Source organism: Chiloscyllium punctatum, chromosome 9 (genome assembly GCF_047496795.1).
Source record: "Chiloscyllium punctatum isolate Juve2018m chromosome 9, sChiPun1.3, whole genome shotgun sequence".
Lineage (NCBI taxonomy): Eukaryota > Metazoa > Chordata > Chondrichthyes > Orectolobiformes > Hemiscylliidae > Chiloscyllium > Chiloscyllium punctatum.
Window position 1 is genome coordinate 22,657,308 of NC_092747.1, and position 19,103 is coordinate 22,676,410.

At 39.4% G+C, this 19,103-nt stretch overlaps 1 protein-coding gene across 2 annotated transcripts in view; it reads left to right on the forward strand.

Annotated features, from left to right (window-relative positions):
* The window catches only part of ube3a (ubiquitin protein ligase E3A), a 69,168-nt gene that overhangs the window by 19,965 nt on the left and 30,100 nt on the right, over nt 1-19,103 (forward strand). For both annotated transcript variants that reach the window (XM_072577003.1, XM_072577002.1), the window contains one exon: nt 9,271-9,584. In XM_072577003.1, the coding sequence (XP_072433104.1) occupies nt 9,271-9,584 (314 nt within the window). The remainder of the gene's footprint in view (nt 1-9,270; nt 9,585-19,103) is intronic.

Below are 19,103 nucleotides of genomic sequence, written 5' to 3' on the forward strand. Positions count from 1 at the left end.
AATGAAAAAGTCCAGTCTTTGCTTAATGCTCCATCTGGGTCAAACTGAAATAGGCATTGTTTTAGTTAGAAACATTGGTAGCATCACAGTGACAAGACAATAGTGAGATGTATTTCTTGAGTTATAATAAATTTTGTGTCTTCTCTTAAACATTGTTGAATAAGTATTCCGTGGTTTGCATTTTCGCAAGGCTTTTGCATGGTAGACTGGCTAGTAAAGTTAGGTCACATGGAAATAAGGGAGAGCTAGCTAATTGGACACAAAATTGGCTGGACAGGAGGAGGCACAAGATTGTTTTTCAGACTGGAGTTCTGTGACCAGCATTCCCTAGGGATTGGTGCTGAACTCACTTTGTTTTCATTTATATGGTTTGTTATTTACATTAGTAAGACAAACCAGGGCAGGACAGTTAATAGAGCCCTGGGGAGGAGTGTTGTCGAACAGAGGCCCAGGGGTTCTGGTGCATAGTTCCTTGAAAGTTGCATTGCAGGCAGACTAGGTGGTGAAGGTGTTGCCACACTTGCCCACGTTGAGTACAGGACGGTGAGGCAACTTTTGGAGTACCGCATACAGTTCTGGTCACCCGTGATAGGAATGAAAAATATTAAGTTGTGAACCCTTTCTGCACACTTTTTCAATGATATTACCGGGACTGGAAGGTTTGAGTTATATAGATAGGCTGGCACTTTTTTCCCTGGAGCATAGGAAGTTGTGGGGTTATCTTTTGAAATCTATAAAATCATGAGGGGTATTGATAAGTGAGTAGCAATGGTCTTTTCTCAAGGCTGGGCAAATTGAAAACTTGAGGCTATCGATTTAAAGTGAGAAAGGGAAGATTTAAAAGGGACTAGAGCGGCAACGTTTTCTCACACCGGATGGTTCGTGTCTGGAGTGAACCGCCAGAGGAAATGGTAGATGCAGGTACAGTTACAACATTTAAAAGACATTTCAACAGGTACATGAATAGGAAAGGTTTAGCAGGATATGGGCTGAAAGCAAGCAAAAGGTGAGCAGTTTAGTTGGGAAAACTGGTTGGCATGGACAAAATCGACCAATGGATAGGTTTCTATGCTATATGATATGATGACTCTAGAGTTTCAGTGCTGCATTTTTTTTGGAATATTTGGTCGCATTTTTGGTGAATGGGTGGAGTTAAAACTTCCTTTCTCTAAAGAACATTGAAAATGGTAGCGTACAACCGGATCTCTCTTTTGAATGTTTATCAGGACACAGGAAACTTGCTAATGTAGCAGTTTCATGGCATTATCTCACCATTTTATAGCTTTCTGTTGTAACAGCTGAGTATTTCCAGAAGAGATCAATGTAATAATTTCTCCTTGATTTCGTGATTCATCAGCTTCTCCAGTCTCACCACAAAGGCTAATTATGTTGTTTTCCATTACCACTCAATGTCTTAGTAGGTAACGGTTTACTTTCAAATTGAAAGAACACAAAATAGCTCAACCCATGGAGGAAATGACTGTTATCTTTACTCCTTAAGCACCATAAGCTTGCTGACATTTTGCAACTAATCCAACTGAATTACTTGGTTGCAGATATAATAAAATGGTGTGTTGTTGTTGGATAGGCATGCATTTGTAGTCCGTCTGTTGTCGAGAATGTACTGGTGAGATTTCCCTTGAACTGCTGGCATCCTATCTGGTGTAGGTTCACTCATTATGATTTGGGGGAGGGTACTCCAAGGGTTTGATCCTGCAAAAGTGAGATGTTTCCAAGTTGGGGCGGTGTATGGTTCAGGAATGATTCTGCAGGTGGTGGCGATGTCCCCATGAGGATATTGACCTTGTACTACTGGTGTTAGAAGTTGCAGATTTGGAAGTTGCTGTCAAAGGAGTCTTGAAAAGTTGGTGCATTGCATTTGTATTTTGCACATGCTACTGCCAGTGTACATTAGTGATGGAGGGAGTGAATGTTGAAGGTGTTGGATAGGATGCTGATTAAGCAGACTGCTTTGCCCTCTCCTAATGAAGTCAAGCTTCTTGTGTTGTCAGAACTGTACACATCCAGGCAAGTGAAGAGTATTTCATTGCACATTTGTGTGTTGTAGATGGTGGACAGGCTTGAGATGTTAGTTGAGTTGTCCACTGCAGAATTCCCAGCCTGTGACCTGCTCATGTAGCTGCGGTATTTATACCACTACTATTCAGTTTCTAGTCCATGATACTCACCCAGGATGTTAATAGTGGGAAATCAGTAGTGCAATTGCAATTAGACATCAAGTTGAGATGTTTTGGATTTTCTCTCTTAGTGATGTAATAATTTACTCGCTACTTGTGTGATATGAATATTACCTGCTACGTATCAGCCAAAGCCTGAACTTTGTTTATATTTTGAAGGCAAGGAGTCATTCAGTATTCAGTCATTCAGACAGTACTGAGCGTTTTGCAAACATCCCACTTATGAACCTATTGTGGAAGGAATCACATTAAAGTAACTGAAGCTAGTTGGAAGTAGCACATTACCCTGAGGAATGCATGCAGCCATATCCTGGGTTTGGAATTATTGACCTGTTGCTTGAATGGTCTGTGGCACTATTTTGTAACAATCTCTCAGGTAGGACTTTGCTAACATGGCTATTATTTCTAGTGCCTAAATTGATGTTAGGCAGTCTGAGCGGTTTTATTGCTGTAGACATTTTCTTGACTTTTTGGTGCTGCTGAGTTGTGGTTCTCAAACCTATAGAGTGGTTTGATGGACCATTTCAGAGACATTTAAGAGTCACCAAAATTGTGGGTCTGATCATGTGAGCCAGAGCAGATAAGGAGAGCACCGTGCCTCCTTTAAAGTACAATTAAGTGAATCAGATGAGTTTTTGTAGCAAACAATAGATTTTTGGTACTGTTACGGGTGACGACTTTACATTCCAGATATTTTTGTTAATGAAGTGAATTTAAATCCAACTAGCTATTGTAGTGGGAATTGAGTCCATGTCCCAAGGACTCTAGGTTACTAGTCCAGTGACATTGCCACTAACCATTGAGATCCTCATTATTAGGGAGATTTTGTTTAGATTTGTACAGTGAAGCAGTAGAGCGGCACAGGTGATCAGATGTTTTTGCAGTTGTTGAACCTGTATTAGAATAGGGTTCCAGGTATTTTGGGACTGAGATCAAGCACACTCTGTCTCACGATGTGATCAAGATGTCAAGCCATGGCTAAATAGTTTTTGTCTTAAACAGGGGTGTTTAGAAAGAGAACCGTAAGTGATTCTGACCCAAAAAGATAAAATGCTGAGCAGCTTAAAGGAAGCCAAGAGTAACAATAAATTGACTTTTCTTCAGTTTGGCAAGCTGTAACAAGTGGGACGCTATAGCAATCAGTGCTGAGGTTTCACATGTTAACAATCTTTATTAACATTTGCGTGAATTGTATGTGTGGTAGCTAAACTTGTTGAAGACACCAAGAAATGTAGGAAAGTAAGTTGCCAAGACAACATGGAGAGGCTTCAAAGTAGTACAGATTTGTTTAGTGGGCAAGATGGCATATAATGAGGCAAAATATCAAACTTATCCATTTTTACAGGAGCAAAGGTAAAGTGGTATGTTATTTAAATGGAAGAGATAGTAAAGCCCAGCATTACAAAGGAGCTGGTTGTTCTGGTGTATGAATCATTACTTGCTTTACTGCGTGTTAACTATATCAGGAAGGCAAGTGTAACGAGGTTTAATACTAAAGGAATATGATATAAATGTTGGGACATTTTACTGCAGCTATATAGGGCCTTGGTGAGACCACACCTGGAGTATTGTATACAGTTTCGATCTTAATTGGAAAATATATAATTAGAAGTAGATAAGAAAAGATTTGCTTCACTCTTTCTACTGCTACATTAAAAATATTCAAAAACTCAGCTGCCACTGCCTTCTGAGGCAAAGTTCCAATGTCTTACAAACGTTACCCAATTTTGTACTAAAAGGCCAACCCCATTTTTTAAAGTCCCCTGCCCCTTCTCCTACGAGAGGGAATATCCTTCTCTGCGTGCACCTTGCCAAGACCATTCAGGATCATCTATAATTCAATTGTCACCTCTCATTCTGTTCTAAACTCCAATTTTAAAAAAAAACTCAATTTGTTGTCATGCAAAAATCAATGCATTCTGCGTAACAATGTAGTACATCACCTCTAGATCGCCTCCATCGTATTGTCATCCTTCCTTGAACAAGGATATCAAAACTGCACACATTAGAGATTTGGTCTGACTAATGTCCAATTATATATAAATCCATAACATCTTTCTTTTAGTTTAAATTTCTCTCAAGATAAACGCAAGTGTGCAATTTCCTGTAATTACAGTCAGTTCTTCTACCATGTGCTGATTGCACTCTTGTGAAACCCTGCATTATAGGAAAATTATGCTTTTGAAGGAGCGCTTGGTGTTGGCGTTGTAATAGTATTACACCAACATGGTTTTAAAAGTTCCCTCTTTAGAAACAGTGCCCCCAATTCGTCAATCACGTTACAGTAAATTTGCATGGATAAAACACACATTATAACAGAACGACCTGTACTTGCAGTACCCGCATTGACTCGTATTCTCGAACAATAGATCTTTCTGATCCTCTGAATTCCACAGCATTTTTCCATTTAAGTAATATTCTTGTTTTTAATTTGTGCCTGGGTTCATGGGTTGAACATGTGTTCAACACAGCTGCAAAACTTCTGGTCGTCTATGTCTCTATTCTGCCCAATTGAATGACATTTTCACACATTTTACTCCATCTATCAGGTTTTTGTTCACTCACTTAACATGTCTATCCATCTGCACCCTCTTTATGCCATCATTATAATATTTTCCTCCCCATGTTTATGTCAACTGCAACTTTAACCGCTGTGTTTGCTCCCCTCATCTGAGTCATAGATGTAAATTGTAAAAAGCTAAAGCACCAGAACAGGTCATTGTAGGAATCCACTCGTCACCTCTTGCCAATCAGAAAAAGATTTATTTATGCTTCCTTTTTTTTTGCCAGCCATTTGTGCTTATGTTACTCCTTGCACCATGCACTCCTACTTTGTGTAATAACCTTCTATGTGGCAATTTATCAAATAACTTCCAGGAATCCAAGCACAATATGTCTGTTGGCATCCTGTCATTCACAGCGCATGCTGTTCCTTCAAAGAACTGCAATAAATTGATTTAATGTGATTTCCCATGCAGACAATGTGCTGATTCTTCCCATCTATTTTTCTCTCTTTCTGACTACAGTCTCCTTCGTGATCTATTCTAACACCTTCCCTGTAACAGATATCGAACCAATTGGCCGGTAGTTTCCTGCTTTCTGCCTCTTCCTTCTTGAACTGAAGAGTTTCATTGATTCATCAATATGTACTGCACAGAAGGAGGCCATTCAGCCAATCCAGCTTTGCTGGTCAACCAAGATCTGCTTACATTTCCATTTTTTTTCCCCATGTTCGGCACATTGCCCTGGAAGATATGGCAATGTAAATGAATATGTAAATATTGCTTAAATGTTTCTGACTGAACCACTCTTTGAATTCCATACTCTCACTATCTTCTGAAAAATCTCAACTCTCCTCTGAGTGTTCTATCTCTTAACTTAAATCTGTGTACCCTGGTAATTGGCCTATTGATGTGCCACATTGCCTTAGATCCCATTGGCTCTTATTTTCTTGACCAGGCTTCCAAACGCTTGGCCAAAGTCCATGTAGACCATACCAGATGTGTTACCCTCAACCTCCTGGTTACCTCTGCATAACGTTCGATGAAATTTGTCATATGTGGTCTTCCCTTAACAAATCCATTCTGACTATTTCTGATTAATCCATGTCTCTCCAAAAGCATAAATGTTGTGTTGATCAGAATTCTTTCTAATTGCTTCTCCACTTCTGAGCTGAGATTGACTGACTGTAATTTTTTGGTTTATCCCTTCTTCCTTTTTTTCATAATGAAACAACATTAGTAGTCCTCCAATCCTCGTGTCTAGCCTATCATCAACAGAGGATTTCACAGTTTCTGCCAGGATCCCTGATTCCTTGCTTCCCTCAGCAGTTTGTGATGAATCTCATTCAGCCTTTGAATTTATTCATTTTTAAACGACTAGTATGCCCTCTCTTTTAACTCTTTATAACCCTCCACGCTGATGTTTATCTGTGGCATCCTTTACCATTTTGAAGACACATACAGAATAATTATTGAGGACTGTGTCCTCATATTCCAGGTATAATTACAGATTACTTCTATGATTTTTAAGGGCCCTAATCTTTCACTAATTCTCTTATTCTTTAAATTTTTAAAGAATTTGCAGTTTTCATTTATTTCATTTGTCAACCATTTCTCATGCTTTGCTTTTGATAATTTCCTTTTTAAGTTTTGTTGTGTAGGCTTGTTCTACTCCTCCAGGGACGACCTAATTGAGCTTTCTGTACCTGCCGCAACTTTTTTTACCTTAATCCTGAACTTTTTGTCCCTTGACACACAAGGTTCTCTGGTCTTAGTCACATCTATTGTCTTTGCGAGAATAAATATGACTTGTTGTCTATTTCTTCCCTGAATGCCTCCCATGGATCTGACATAGATATATCTGCAAGTAGCTGCTTTTGGCCAAATCATATGTTGGTAAAATTAGTATTCCTCAGTTTAGAAATTCTATTCTTGGCCCAACTTTTTAATTTTCCATAATTATCTTAAATTTAATTGCGATAGTTGTGATTCACAAATTGCACCCATACTGATATGCCTTCAACCTGCCTGGGCTAATTTCAAATATTAGGAACTGCCAGAAACTGCCCCCTCCTGTTGAGCTTTCTGCATCCTAGCTAAAAAAATTCTCCTGAATGTGATTTGAGTTTTGTTTGTTCCCTAGTTAATATTTGGCGAGTTGAAGTCCCTGACTATTATTGCATATTCTTACATTTCTGAGATTTCGTTACCCATCTGATCTTCTATCTTTCCCTGATTGTTTTTTGTTCGAGTCTGTAGTACACACCCAATAGAGTTTTTACCACTTGTGTGTTTTTTAACTTCTACTCATAAGGCCTGATTTGATGAAAATTCCAGTGTACGATCCCTCCACACTGTTATAATTGAAGTGGTAATTTGAGTACTTGAGGTATCTCTATTCTAGAATATCAGTCCATTTCCAAAATTGGTGACCAGTCTACTTTGGCTATTTGCTAATGTTAGAGGTGTTAAGTCCACAGGTAAATGATCAATGGTAACAGAACTTGTAGGGTTAGTTGTTTGCTTCTCTTAGCTGTGGGAGGTGAGTCGATCAGTTAACTCAGTTAGCTGGATAACTGGTTACCAACGAAGAGTGATATCTACAGTGTGGGTTATATTCCTGCACTGCCTGTGGTTACTATGAAGGCTTCACCTTCTTCTCAACCTCCTTCCCCTTGCCTGAGGCGACCTCAGGTTCCACCGTCAGTTCTCCCCCTTTCCTCCTGAGGGAGAACAGCCTTATGCTGTGGTGACTTTACTTTTGCTGTAATTTATATTAATATAATTGAATCCCCTATCAAGTAGTTCAGGAGTACAGACCTGAATGTATGTTGATTTTTTTTATGTTGAAGTGCTCTTTATTGAATAGGAATCCAAATGTTTGAGATTTCAATATGCAATCTGTCATATTAGAGGTGATCAGTTTTATTAAAATGTACTTACCAGCCAAGTGGATAAAGGGAATAATAGAAAATTTGTTGGATATGCTGGAAATATTTGAAATTTCACAATTTTATTTCCAGAAATTAATCAAGGGTAAGCATAAAGGAGGCATGCATGATTTTTAGGGCTTGAAATTGATTTTTATTGACCATGGCCAATTGATTTTTTTGGTGAAAGCATGTTGTGCAAGGATTGTGCCTGCTAAAATGTCACCACAAGAACAGCAAGTTTTAAAGAGACCACTTTTTTTAAACAAAGAGATGGAAGAGAAGTAAGCTATCCAAACAGTGTAAAGGAATTTACAATAATTCCCAGACTTAATACGGATTTCTTTGAAGGTTCTAAAGTCAGTTGATCAAAATAAAATTTGTAGGATTTTCTGTTTGAAAGATTAAAAGTGAATTGAATAGGCCTTTGTTATTACTTTGTTTAATACAAAGTTAAAAAATCACACAACAGGTTATAGTTCAGCAGGCTTTCGGAGCGCTGCTCCTTCATCAGGTGGTACAACCATCTGATGAAGGAACAGCTCTCCAAAAGCTAGTGCTTCCAAATAAACCTGTTGGACTATAACCTGGTGTTGTGTGATTTTTAAATTTGTACAACCTAGTCCAACACTGGCATCTCCAAATCTTGTTTAATAGAATAAGCCTTCCTATCTATTAGCGAAAAAGCATGAATAAAGAATGCTTATGCATTCTCTGCATTTGGGTAATGGGTCACTTTTAAATGCATAGCACCTTATGTATGCATTTTCATTCTGAGCGTCCAAAAGCTGAGCTCTTCAAAACTTTATGCTTGATGTGAAAAAAATTTTTGTTTGAGATTTGGCATTTTTAGATTGTGCACATGTAAATTCTTCTAGATTCTCTAGATGCATGGTGGTATTGTGTGCCATTGAATGCACTTAGCATCTGATACATGCAAGTGAAATTTTGAGAATCTGAGAACAAAATAATGCCATATTTAACCCCTAGGAAATAATTTCAGCTCTCTGACCTTAGAACTGCTTTTAGAAGAATGCTTTGTTCTCAACCTAGTAGAAATTTATAATCACAATGCATGATTTAAGAAATCTATTTTTCCTTTCGCCTGTGATCCCCAAGAAAACCTGTTTGAATCCCTGTTTGTGTCTGTGCAATGTTTCATTTAAGGAGCTCATCCTAATATCAGATTGGGAAAGTGGGTAAATTAGGACAAATTGTTATACTTTTCTGACTTAAATATTGCTCTTTGTAACAAATCCATAATGGAACAAACTGTTGTTGTACATGATTATCATTGTACACATGAATTAGATTCTATGAACCGTTATATTCTGAAGTAATCTTAATTATACTTCAAAGGGATGCTAAATCAATTTTTGTTAACTCTAGGGAACAATAGCTTCCCTATTGTTTGTTGTATTTCTCCTCCATTCTTGTATCTACTAAGAACCTTATTTTCTCTTAGAAATATTCTGCAGGTAGCACATATTGTGGGGAAGAGTGGAGTTGAATGTTGACTCTCAACGATATGTTATTGTACAAGTAATTTAAATGAAACATTGCCATGCTCGTGCAGCACTGAGCTTGGAATTTGAAGGCTGTACTAATCCCTTTGCCCACTGTTTTGAATGTTTGCCACAGGAAGCGAGCAGCTGCAAAGCATCTAATAGAACGCTACTACCACCAGTTAACTGAGGGCTGTGGAAATGAGGCCTGCACGAATGAATTTTGTGCTTCCTGTTCAAGTTTCCTTCGTATGGATAACAATGCAGCGGCCATAAAGGCCCTTGAGCTTTTTAAGATTAATGCAAAACTCTGTGATCCTCATCCTTCCAAGAAAGGAACCAGCACTGCCTATGTGGAAAACAGCACGAAGAGCTCCCACAGTATCATTTGTTGTTCAGAAACAAAAGTGAATAAGCAAGAGATGCAGGCCCAAAGAGAAGATTTTAAAGGTGAGTCTTAAATACATATTAGGTGACCATTTATGACCACATATTTTGACCTCAGAGATCTTTACAATTCTAAAGGTTTACTAGGTGGACATATATTTCTCTTTGTGGGAAGAGCAAAACCAGAGGCCGTTTCTATAAGACAGTCATTGAGACAAGTGGGAAATTCAATAGCAATATCTATAAACAAATTGACTTGAGAATGTGTAATTTATGTTATAGAAGGTGGTTGAAGCAAATAGTATATGGATGCATTAAGAGGAGGCTAGATAAATAGAGGGGCAAGAAAATAGGAGGTAATGCTGATTAAGCTAGGTGGGAATGGATAAAAGAGGCTCAAGAGAAGCATGAATACTAGCATTGGTTGGCCAGACAGTTCCTCACCTACACTTTCCCTGTATCCTTTGATTCCTCTGCTGATCCTGAATCTTTCTACGTTAGCCTTAAATATTCACAAGGACTCTGCCCCACAGCTTTTTGGTAAGGAGTTCCAAAGGCACTCAGAGCTTTTAGGGAAGATATTTCTCCTCATTTTGGTTTTAAATTGGTGTCCCTTTATCCTGAGACAATGCCCTCTGATGCTAGGCTTGATCATTAGAGGAAATAGTCTCAACATGTACCCTGTCAAGCCCTTTATGAATCTTTTATGTTTCAATGACATCGTCTCTCATTCATCCCATCTTTAGATTTTTTTCATAAAACAGTCATAGTCATAAAGATGTACAGCTTGGAAACAGACCAACTTGGTCCAACTCATCCCAACCCAATCTAGTCCCACCTGCCAGCACCTGGCCCGTATCCCTATTTGTACACCCATCCAAATCTCTGTGTGAAAATGTTGCCCCTTAGGTCTCTCATATCTTTCCCCTATCACCCTAAACCTATGCCGTCTAGTTCTGGACTCCCTGATCCTAGGGAAAAGACTTTGTCTATTTATCCTCTCCATGCCCCTCATGATTTTGTAAACCTCTGTAAGGTCGCCCCTCAGCCTCCGACACTCCAAGGAAAACAGCACCAGCCTGTTCAGACTCTCCCTATAGCTCAAGTCCTCCAACCCTGGCAACATCCTTGTAAATCTTTTCTGAACCCTTTCAAGTTTCCCAACATCTTTCCGATAGGAAGGAGATCAGAATTGCACACAATATTCCAACAGTGGCCTAACCAATGTCCTGTACAGCCGCAACATGACCTCTCAACTCCTGTACTCAATACTCTGGCCAATAAAAGAAAGCATACCAAATGCCACCTTCACTATCCTATCTACCTGTGACTCCACTTTCAAGGAATTATGAACCTGCACTGCAAGGTCTCTTTGTTCAGCAACATTCCCTAGGACCTTACCATTAAGTGTATACGTCCTGCTAAGATTTGCTTTCCCAAAATGCAGCACCTCGCATTTATCTGAATTGAACCCCATCTGCCACTTCTCAGCTTATTGTCCCATCTAATCAAGATCCTGTTGCAATCTGAGGTAACCTTCTTCGCTGTCCACTACACCTCCAATTTTGGTGTCATCTGTAAACTTATTAACTGTACCTCTTATGCTCGCGTCCTTCCATATCAGGGGCCATCCTAGTGACTCTTCTCTGAACAGTCTCCAGTTCCTTACCTTAGCTCAGAGGACCAAAACTGCACTCAATCCAGATGTGGTCTTACCAGCACCTTGTATAGTTACCATCAGACTTCCTTACTCTTATAGTCCGATCCCCTTGAAATAAATATTATATTAGCCTTTCTGATTATCTGCTACAACAGTTTGCCTGTTTTGTGCATATGCCCCCAAGCCCCTTACTGTCGCAACCTTCTGCGTATTTTCTCCATTTAAATAATACTACTTTTGTTCTCCCTTCCAAAACGAGCAATTTCATATTTCCTCATGTTTATACCCCATTTGTCAACTTTGTTTTGTCCACTTATTTTACCTGTCAGTATCTGTTTCTAAACTGGATTATAGTCCAACAGGTTTATTTGGAAACACCAGCTTTCAGAGCGCTGATCCTTCATCAGGTGGTGAAGGAGTAGTACTCTGAAAGCTAGTGCTTCCAAATAAATCTGTTGGACCTTAACCTGATGTGTGATTTTTCGCTTTGTCCACCCCAATCCAACACCGGCTTCTCCACATTATCTCTAAACTGTCGGTATTCATCTTTCATCTTGAGACTTGGCTTTTATGCCTAATTTTGTCATCTGCAAATTTAGCTGCAGTACATTTGCTTCCTTCCTCCCTCCCTCCAGGTCATTGATATTGTAAACAGTTGCAATCCCAGCACCGATCCCTGTGGAATCCCACTTGTTACAGATTTAAACTTAAAAGTCTCACAACACCAGGTTATAGTCCAACAGGTTTAATTGGAAGCACACTAGCTTTCGGAGCGTCACTCCTTCATCAGGTGGTAGTGGAGGGCTCAATCCTAACAGAATTTATAGCAAAAAATATACAGTATGATGTAACTGAAATTATACATTGAAAAATTGATTTGTCTGTTCAGCCTTTCATCTGTTCGAATACAATGATAGTTTCACTTCTTTCATGTGTAAATCACAAAACCTTTTTTTTTAAAACGTTGCATTCTCGGGTTAGCTGTCAACAATGGTGATAGCTAGACAATATGTTGAAGGTGTTAGCCCCCTGTGTTCTCTGTCTATGCCATGATGTTTAGATTGATTCTAATCTAAAAAGTGAGATAACAGAGTTTTATGTGAATGCATGCAGTTTTTGAGCAAAGTACAATGTAACCCTGCAAGTACAAATTCACCCCACAAAATATGTGTGCATGTGGGTCTTTGTCTGTCTGTGTGTGTGTCTGTCTGTCTGGGTTGGGGGTTGAGTGTGAGAAAGTGTGTGTGTGTGTAGTGAGTGCAGAGTGTCTTAAGTCTGTGAGGGGGTGCATGTGAGAGTGTGGGTGTGTCTGTCTGTAAGGGTGTGTGTGGGTGTCTGTGTATATGTGTGTCCCTGTGTGTGTGTGTGTGTGTAGGAGTATCTGTGTGTGTATAGTGCAATAGTGGTCACCTGTAATGTGACATGAACCCAAGGTCCCGGATGAGGCCCTCCCTGTGGGTACCGAACTTAGCTATCCGCCTTTGCTCGGCCACTTTTCGCTGCTACCTGTCCCGAAGTCCGCTTTGGAGAGGATGGTCACCCGAAGGTCCGAGGTCGAGTGTCCTGGACCACTGAAGTGTTCCCCAACTGGGAGGGAACACTCCTGTCTGTTGATTGTTGTGCGGTGCCCATTCATCCTATGTCGTAGCCTTTGCTCAGTTTCCCTGATGTACCATGAATTCATGTAAAACTCAGTTATCTCACTTTTTAGATTAGAAGCAATCTAAACATCATGGCATAGACCGAGTACACAGGGGGCTAACACCTTCAACATATTGTCTAGCTATCACCATTGTTGACAGCTAACCCGAGAATGTAACTTTTTTAAAAAAAGGTTTTGTGATTTACATATGAAAGAAATGAAACGAACAGATGAAAGGCTTAACAGACAATCAATTTTAAATGTACAATTTCAGTTACATCACACTGTAAATTTTTGCTATAACTTTTGTTAGGATTGAGCCCTCCATTACCACCTGATGAAGGAGCAACGCTCCGAAAGCTAGTGTGCTTCCAATTAAACCTGTTGGACTATAACCTGGTGGTGTGAGATTTTAACTTTATACACCCCAGTCCAACACCAGCATCTCCAAATCATTTGTTACAGATTGTCAGCCTGAAAAAGAATACTTTATCCCCACCTGTATCCTACCCAGGAGCCAATTCTCGATCCATGCCTATATACCACTCCCAAATCATGGGCTCTTATGACTTAACTTTTTTTTTGAGTTACCTTGTTGAATACATTCTGGAAGTCTATATACAGCACTTGTTTCCCTCTATCCATCTGGTTGACATTTCCTAAAGAAACTCTGATAAGTTAATTAGACATGGTTTCCCTTTTGTGAAACCATGCTGACCTTGCTTGATTGGATTGATTATCCAAATATGCTGTTATTATTTCCTTATTAATTGGTTCTAACATATTTCCCAAAAGTAGATGTTAGGCTGTTTGTCATGGCTTGTAGTTACCCACTTGTTGCCTCCCTTTTTGAATAGAAATGTCACATTGGTAGTTTTCCAATCCTCCGATCCTTCCTCAGAATTCAAATATTTTTGGAAAATTACAAACAATGTATCCACTTTCTCTGTAGCTACTTTGTTTAAAATCTTATGATGAAAGCTAGGGTATTTATCTGGCTTGGGCCCCATTAGTTTCTCTAATACTAATCCTCTAGTGATAATGATGGTACTTAAATCCTCCCCTTTAGTACTAATAGGATATTCAAAGTATCTTTCATTGTAAAGACTGATGCAAAATATCTGTTTAACATCTGTCGTAATAGGTTGGAGATGAAAAGACATGGTTTATTTGAGGTGTGTTGACTTCAGACTCTGTTTTGTGTAATAATGTTTTAAACTTAGCAGAAATCGCAGCAAAGTAAATAATGGTGAGTTTAGGAAGCATGTAACAACATTAAGACAAAAGGCATTTGAGACACAATAGCAACGCCAGGCATGGACTCAGTGTCTGTATAATGGATGTGCAACAACATTTCTGAGTAGGTTGATTAGGCAATATTTATAACAAAATTCTCAGAATTGTCTTAACTATCAAATATATATAGAACATAATTTGATAAAAATGTTTTAACCTTATGTGGCTCTGAAAATAAGTTATGCACTTGGAAGCTGTAATATATTGAGGTTGGGGACTTAACATAACCACAACATATTAATATCAGCAAAGAATCCAGGATGACCAGTTAAAGCCTTTGCTTCACATCGTGAGTGGAAGGCAGGTAAGCCTTCACAACTGTTTACAAAGACTGAGTTCCCAGTCATTTCTTCTTTGTGCGATAGTGGCATTCCTGTGCAACCCCGCGCTATACAAGATTCGCGCAATACAAATAATACTTAGTGTTGGCAGTGCAATCGCACTGTAGCCAACACATGTTTTAAAAGTTCACGCTTTAGAAACAGTATCCCCTATTAGTCAGTTGTAACACCACAAATTCATGTTGATGCAATGCACGCTATCGCAGGATGACCTATATTTGCAATCCTCTGAGGTGTAATACCTGAGTATATTTGGGAAAACAGCTAAGTTAAATCTGATCAGAATAATCAAACCAAATTTTATGGTAGTCTTGAGCCACAATGGCAGTGTCCTTATCTCTGAGCCAGGAAGCCTGGTTCAAGTCCCACCTGTCCAGAGGAGTGTAAAATCATCTGTCAGACTGTATTTGCCATTATGTATAAAGCTGCATACATTAATTGTTCCACCATTGGTGGCCATACGTTTAGGTGCTGAGGTCTCAAATTCAGGATTTACTCTCAACCTCTAAGTGCCTCTCTCTCGATGTCTCTTTCTTACATACTTTCCTAAAGATGTTTCTGAGAAATTGCCTTTTTGACTGTTTTTGGATATTTATGCTAATAACTTTATGTATTTGGAGTCAATATCTGCTTGTGCGCGCTTTGATAAATGTGGGACTGTTTTACTGTTAAACCCATTTTCTAACTGCTAGTCATTTGTTACTTATTCACAAGGCAGGATGGGGCTGAGAAAATCTTTAATTTGTCTGATTCCTTTACTGAAAGTAAACTGACCGTATCATTGTATCGATCATTGAGGTAATGAGAGCAGTTACTTCCTGTTTTTCTCTGTCCATGTTTTCATAATGCAAAATGCATCTCAGTATTTGGATATTTTATATAGTCGCCATTGAATTTTAGCAAGGTTCTTTGGCTATTAGCCTTAGAATTCAGAATGTAACTATGTACAGGTATCCTCCGCTTTTCAAAAGTTCACTTTATGCCACTTCATTTTGAAATGTTTCTCATATAAGTTAATATTTCTTCACTTTACACCATTTCGGCTTACAAAAGGTTCCATAGCAGGGGATACTTGCATATGCAAATTACATGTAAACAATTGATGGCTCACTTCGGCTGTATTTTCTTCTGTGTGTAGAATTGCCATTAAAATTGTACTTGAGTCAGGGAAGAAGGAATGGGGAAGTGGGTTCATGGCATTGGATGATGATGTGAGATCTAATCCAAATATGTCACTATTATTCCACCATCAATTACAGGATTTTTTTTAAATCACACAAGATATCATCATGTATATGATATGATTTTTCATCTAAAATGTTGTTGTAAACAACAACACTCAATATTACAAGAGTGATGAACTTTGTATTTGAACCCAATTTGTCAGTGCAACAGCTTAAAATGAGGCAAATATGCTAAACTTTTTGCTGGAGATCACAAAATAAGTTTGCTCCATTTCTTTACCTTTAAATATTGACTTGCATCCTCAATAAATGATGTAATACATTGTGGAAGAGATGATGTGCCGTTTTAGATTACATTGCATTTGATTTAGAGTCACAGAGATGTACAGCATGGAAACAGACCCTTCGGTCCAACCTGTCCATGCCGACCAGATATCCCAACCCAATCTAGTCCCACCTGCCAACACCTGGCCCGTACCCCTCCAAACCCTTCCTATTCATATACCCATCCAAATGCGCCTCAAATGTTGCAATTGTACCAGCCTCCACCACATCCTCTGGCAGCTCATTCCATACACATACTACCCTCTGCGTGAAAAGGTTGCCCCTTAGGTCTCTTTTATATCTTTCCCCTCTCACCCTAAACCTATACCCTCTAGTTCTGGACTCCCCGATCCCAGGGAAAAGACTTTGTCTGTTTATGCTATCCATGTCCCTTATAACTTTGTAAACCTCCTATAAGGTCACCCCTCAGCCTCCAACACTCCAGGGAAAACAGCACCAGCCTGTTCAGCCTCTCCCTGTAGCTCAAACCCTCCAACCCTGGCAACATCCTTGTAAATCTTTTCTGAACCTGTTCAAGTTTCACAACATCTTTCCGATAGGAAGGAGACCAGAATTGCACGCAATATTCCAACAGTGGCCTAACCAATGTCCTGTACAGCCGCAACATGACTTCCCAACTCCTGTACTCAATACTCTGACCAATAAAAGAAAGCATACCAAACGCCGCCTTCACTATCCTATCTACCTGTGACTCCACTTTCAAGGAGCTATGAACCTGCACTCCAAGGTCTCTTTGTTCAGTAACACTCCCTAGGACCTTACCATTAAATGTATAAGTCCTGATCTGATTTGCTTTCCCAAAATGCAGCACCTCGCATTTATCTGAATTAAACTCCATCTGCCACTTCTCAGCCCATTGGCCCATCTGGTCCAGATCCTGTTGTAATCTGAGGTAACCTTCTTCACTGTCCACTACACCTCCAATTTTGGTGTCATCTGCAAACTTACTAACTGTACTTCTTATGCTCGCATCCAAATCATTTATGTAAATGACAAAAAGCAGAGGACCCAGCACCGATCTTTGTGACACTCCACTGGTCACAGGCTTCCAATCTGAAAAACAACTCTCCTCCACCATCCTCTGTCTTCTACCTTTGAGCCAGTTCTGTATCCAAATGGTTAGTTCTCCCTGTATTCCATGAGATCTAACCTTGCTAATCAGTCTCCCATGGGGAACCTTGTCAAACACCTTACTGAAGTCCATATAGATCACATTTCCTGCTCTGCCCTCATCAATCCTCTTTGTTACTTCTTCAAAACACTCAATCAAGTTTGTGAGACATGATCTCCCATGCACAAAGCCATGTTGACTATCCCTAATCAGTCCTTGCCTTTCCAAGTACATGTACATCCTGTCCCTCAGGATTCCCTCCAACAACTTGCCCACCATTGAGGTCAGGCTCACCGGTCTATAGTTCCCTGGCTTGTCTTTACCAGTCTTCTTAAACAGTGGCACCACGTTTGCCAACCTCCAGTCTTCCGGCACCTCACCTGTGACTATCAATGATACAAATATCTCAGCAAGAGGCCCATCAATCACTTGTCTAGCTTCCCACAGAGTTCTCAGGTACACCTGATCAGGTCCTGGGGATTTATCCACCTTTAACCATTTCAAGACATCCAGCACTTCCTCCTCTGTAACCTGGACATTTTGCAAGATGTCACCATCTATTTCCCTACAGTCTATACCTTCCATATCCTTTTCCACAGTAAATACTGATGTAAAATATTCATTTAGTATCTCCCCCATTTTCTGTGGCTCCACACAAAGGCCGCCTTGCTGATCTTTGAGTGGCCCTATACTCTCCCTAGTTACCCTTTTGTCTTTCATATATTTGTAAAAGCCCTTTGGATTCTCCTTAATTCTATTTGCCAAAGCTATCTCATGTCCCCGTTTTTGCTCTCCTGACTTCCCTCTTAAGTATACTCCTACTTCCTTTATACTCTTTGAAGGATTCACTCGATCTATCCAGTCTATACCTGACATATGCTTCCTTCTTTTTCTTAACCAAATGCTCAATTTCTTTAGTCATCCAGCATTCCCTATACCTACCAGCCTTCCCTTTCACCCTGACAGGAATTTATTTCAAAGTCATGTCCATAAATGCACCCATGGAAAGTGAACGGCTGAGTTAAATGAAAAGCGACTTCAGTTTTGTTGCATTGAGAGCAGATTGGCCACAGGAGAACCAAGATGATTCCCAGCTGCATTAGTGAATAGTTCCACAATATTGAGTGCCTTCCCATCTCTCTAAGAAACTGTATTGATTTCCATGAGCTAAAACTGTCTAGTTGACACTTTAGTATCCTTTAAATACCTCTTACATGTATATATCTACATGCCTTTTTTCTAATTCAATTGCGGTAATTCTTTTAAATAAATCATTGAAAATCTGACTTAGTTTCATTCCTTTTTGTGTTTTTGATATCATTTTCTCATGCTAAAAGTGCATTAACTGACATGTGGAAACTTATCCTGCTGCTTCTCCTTCATAGACATTATTTTATGCAATTGGCTTTGATTGCTTTAATATGTTTGTTGTACCGTATAAACTACCCAGTACATACACTGTACCTATTCTTCAGTCTAGGATTTTGGGTCTGCGTTTAAAAATGTACGTGCACAACTAGTAGACTTTTCAGTGTAGTATTCACTTGAGAATTGAATTATTTTTTGTACTTGGTAGTTATTTTTGCTGAAAGAAATGTTCATAATAAGGTGGTAGGTTGGTGTCAATGTGCTTGTATAATAGAGTAGAACTCCTTAGTCTATCTCTATAACAATATAATTGGCATTTTTGCAGATGAAGCATTGAGTGAATAAATGTGAACTTTCCACTTTCATAGCAAAACTAAGTCAGGATGTTATTTAGCAATGGATTTGGAAAGGGGGAGGTACAAAGAGTCCTGGGTATCTTTGTACACCAGTCGCTGATTATAAGCATGCAGGTACAGCAGGTGGTGAAGAAGGCAAATGTTTTAGTGGCCTTCACTGCAAGAAGTTTTGAGTACAGAAGCAGAGATGTCTTGCAGCTGTGCAGGGCTTTCATGAGACCATGTCCCTCTAAGGAAGAATGTCCATGTTATGGAGTGAGTACAACAGAGGTTTACCAG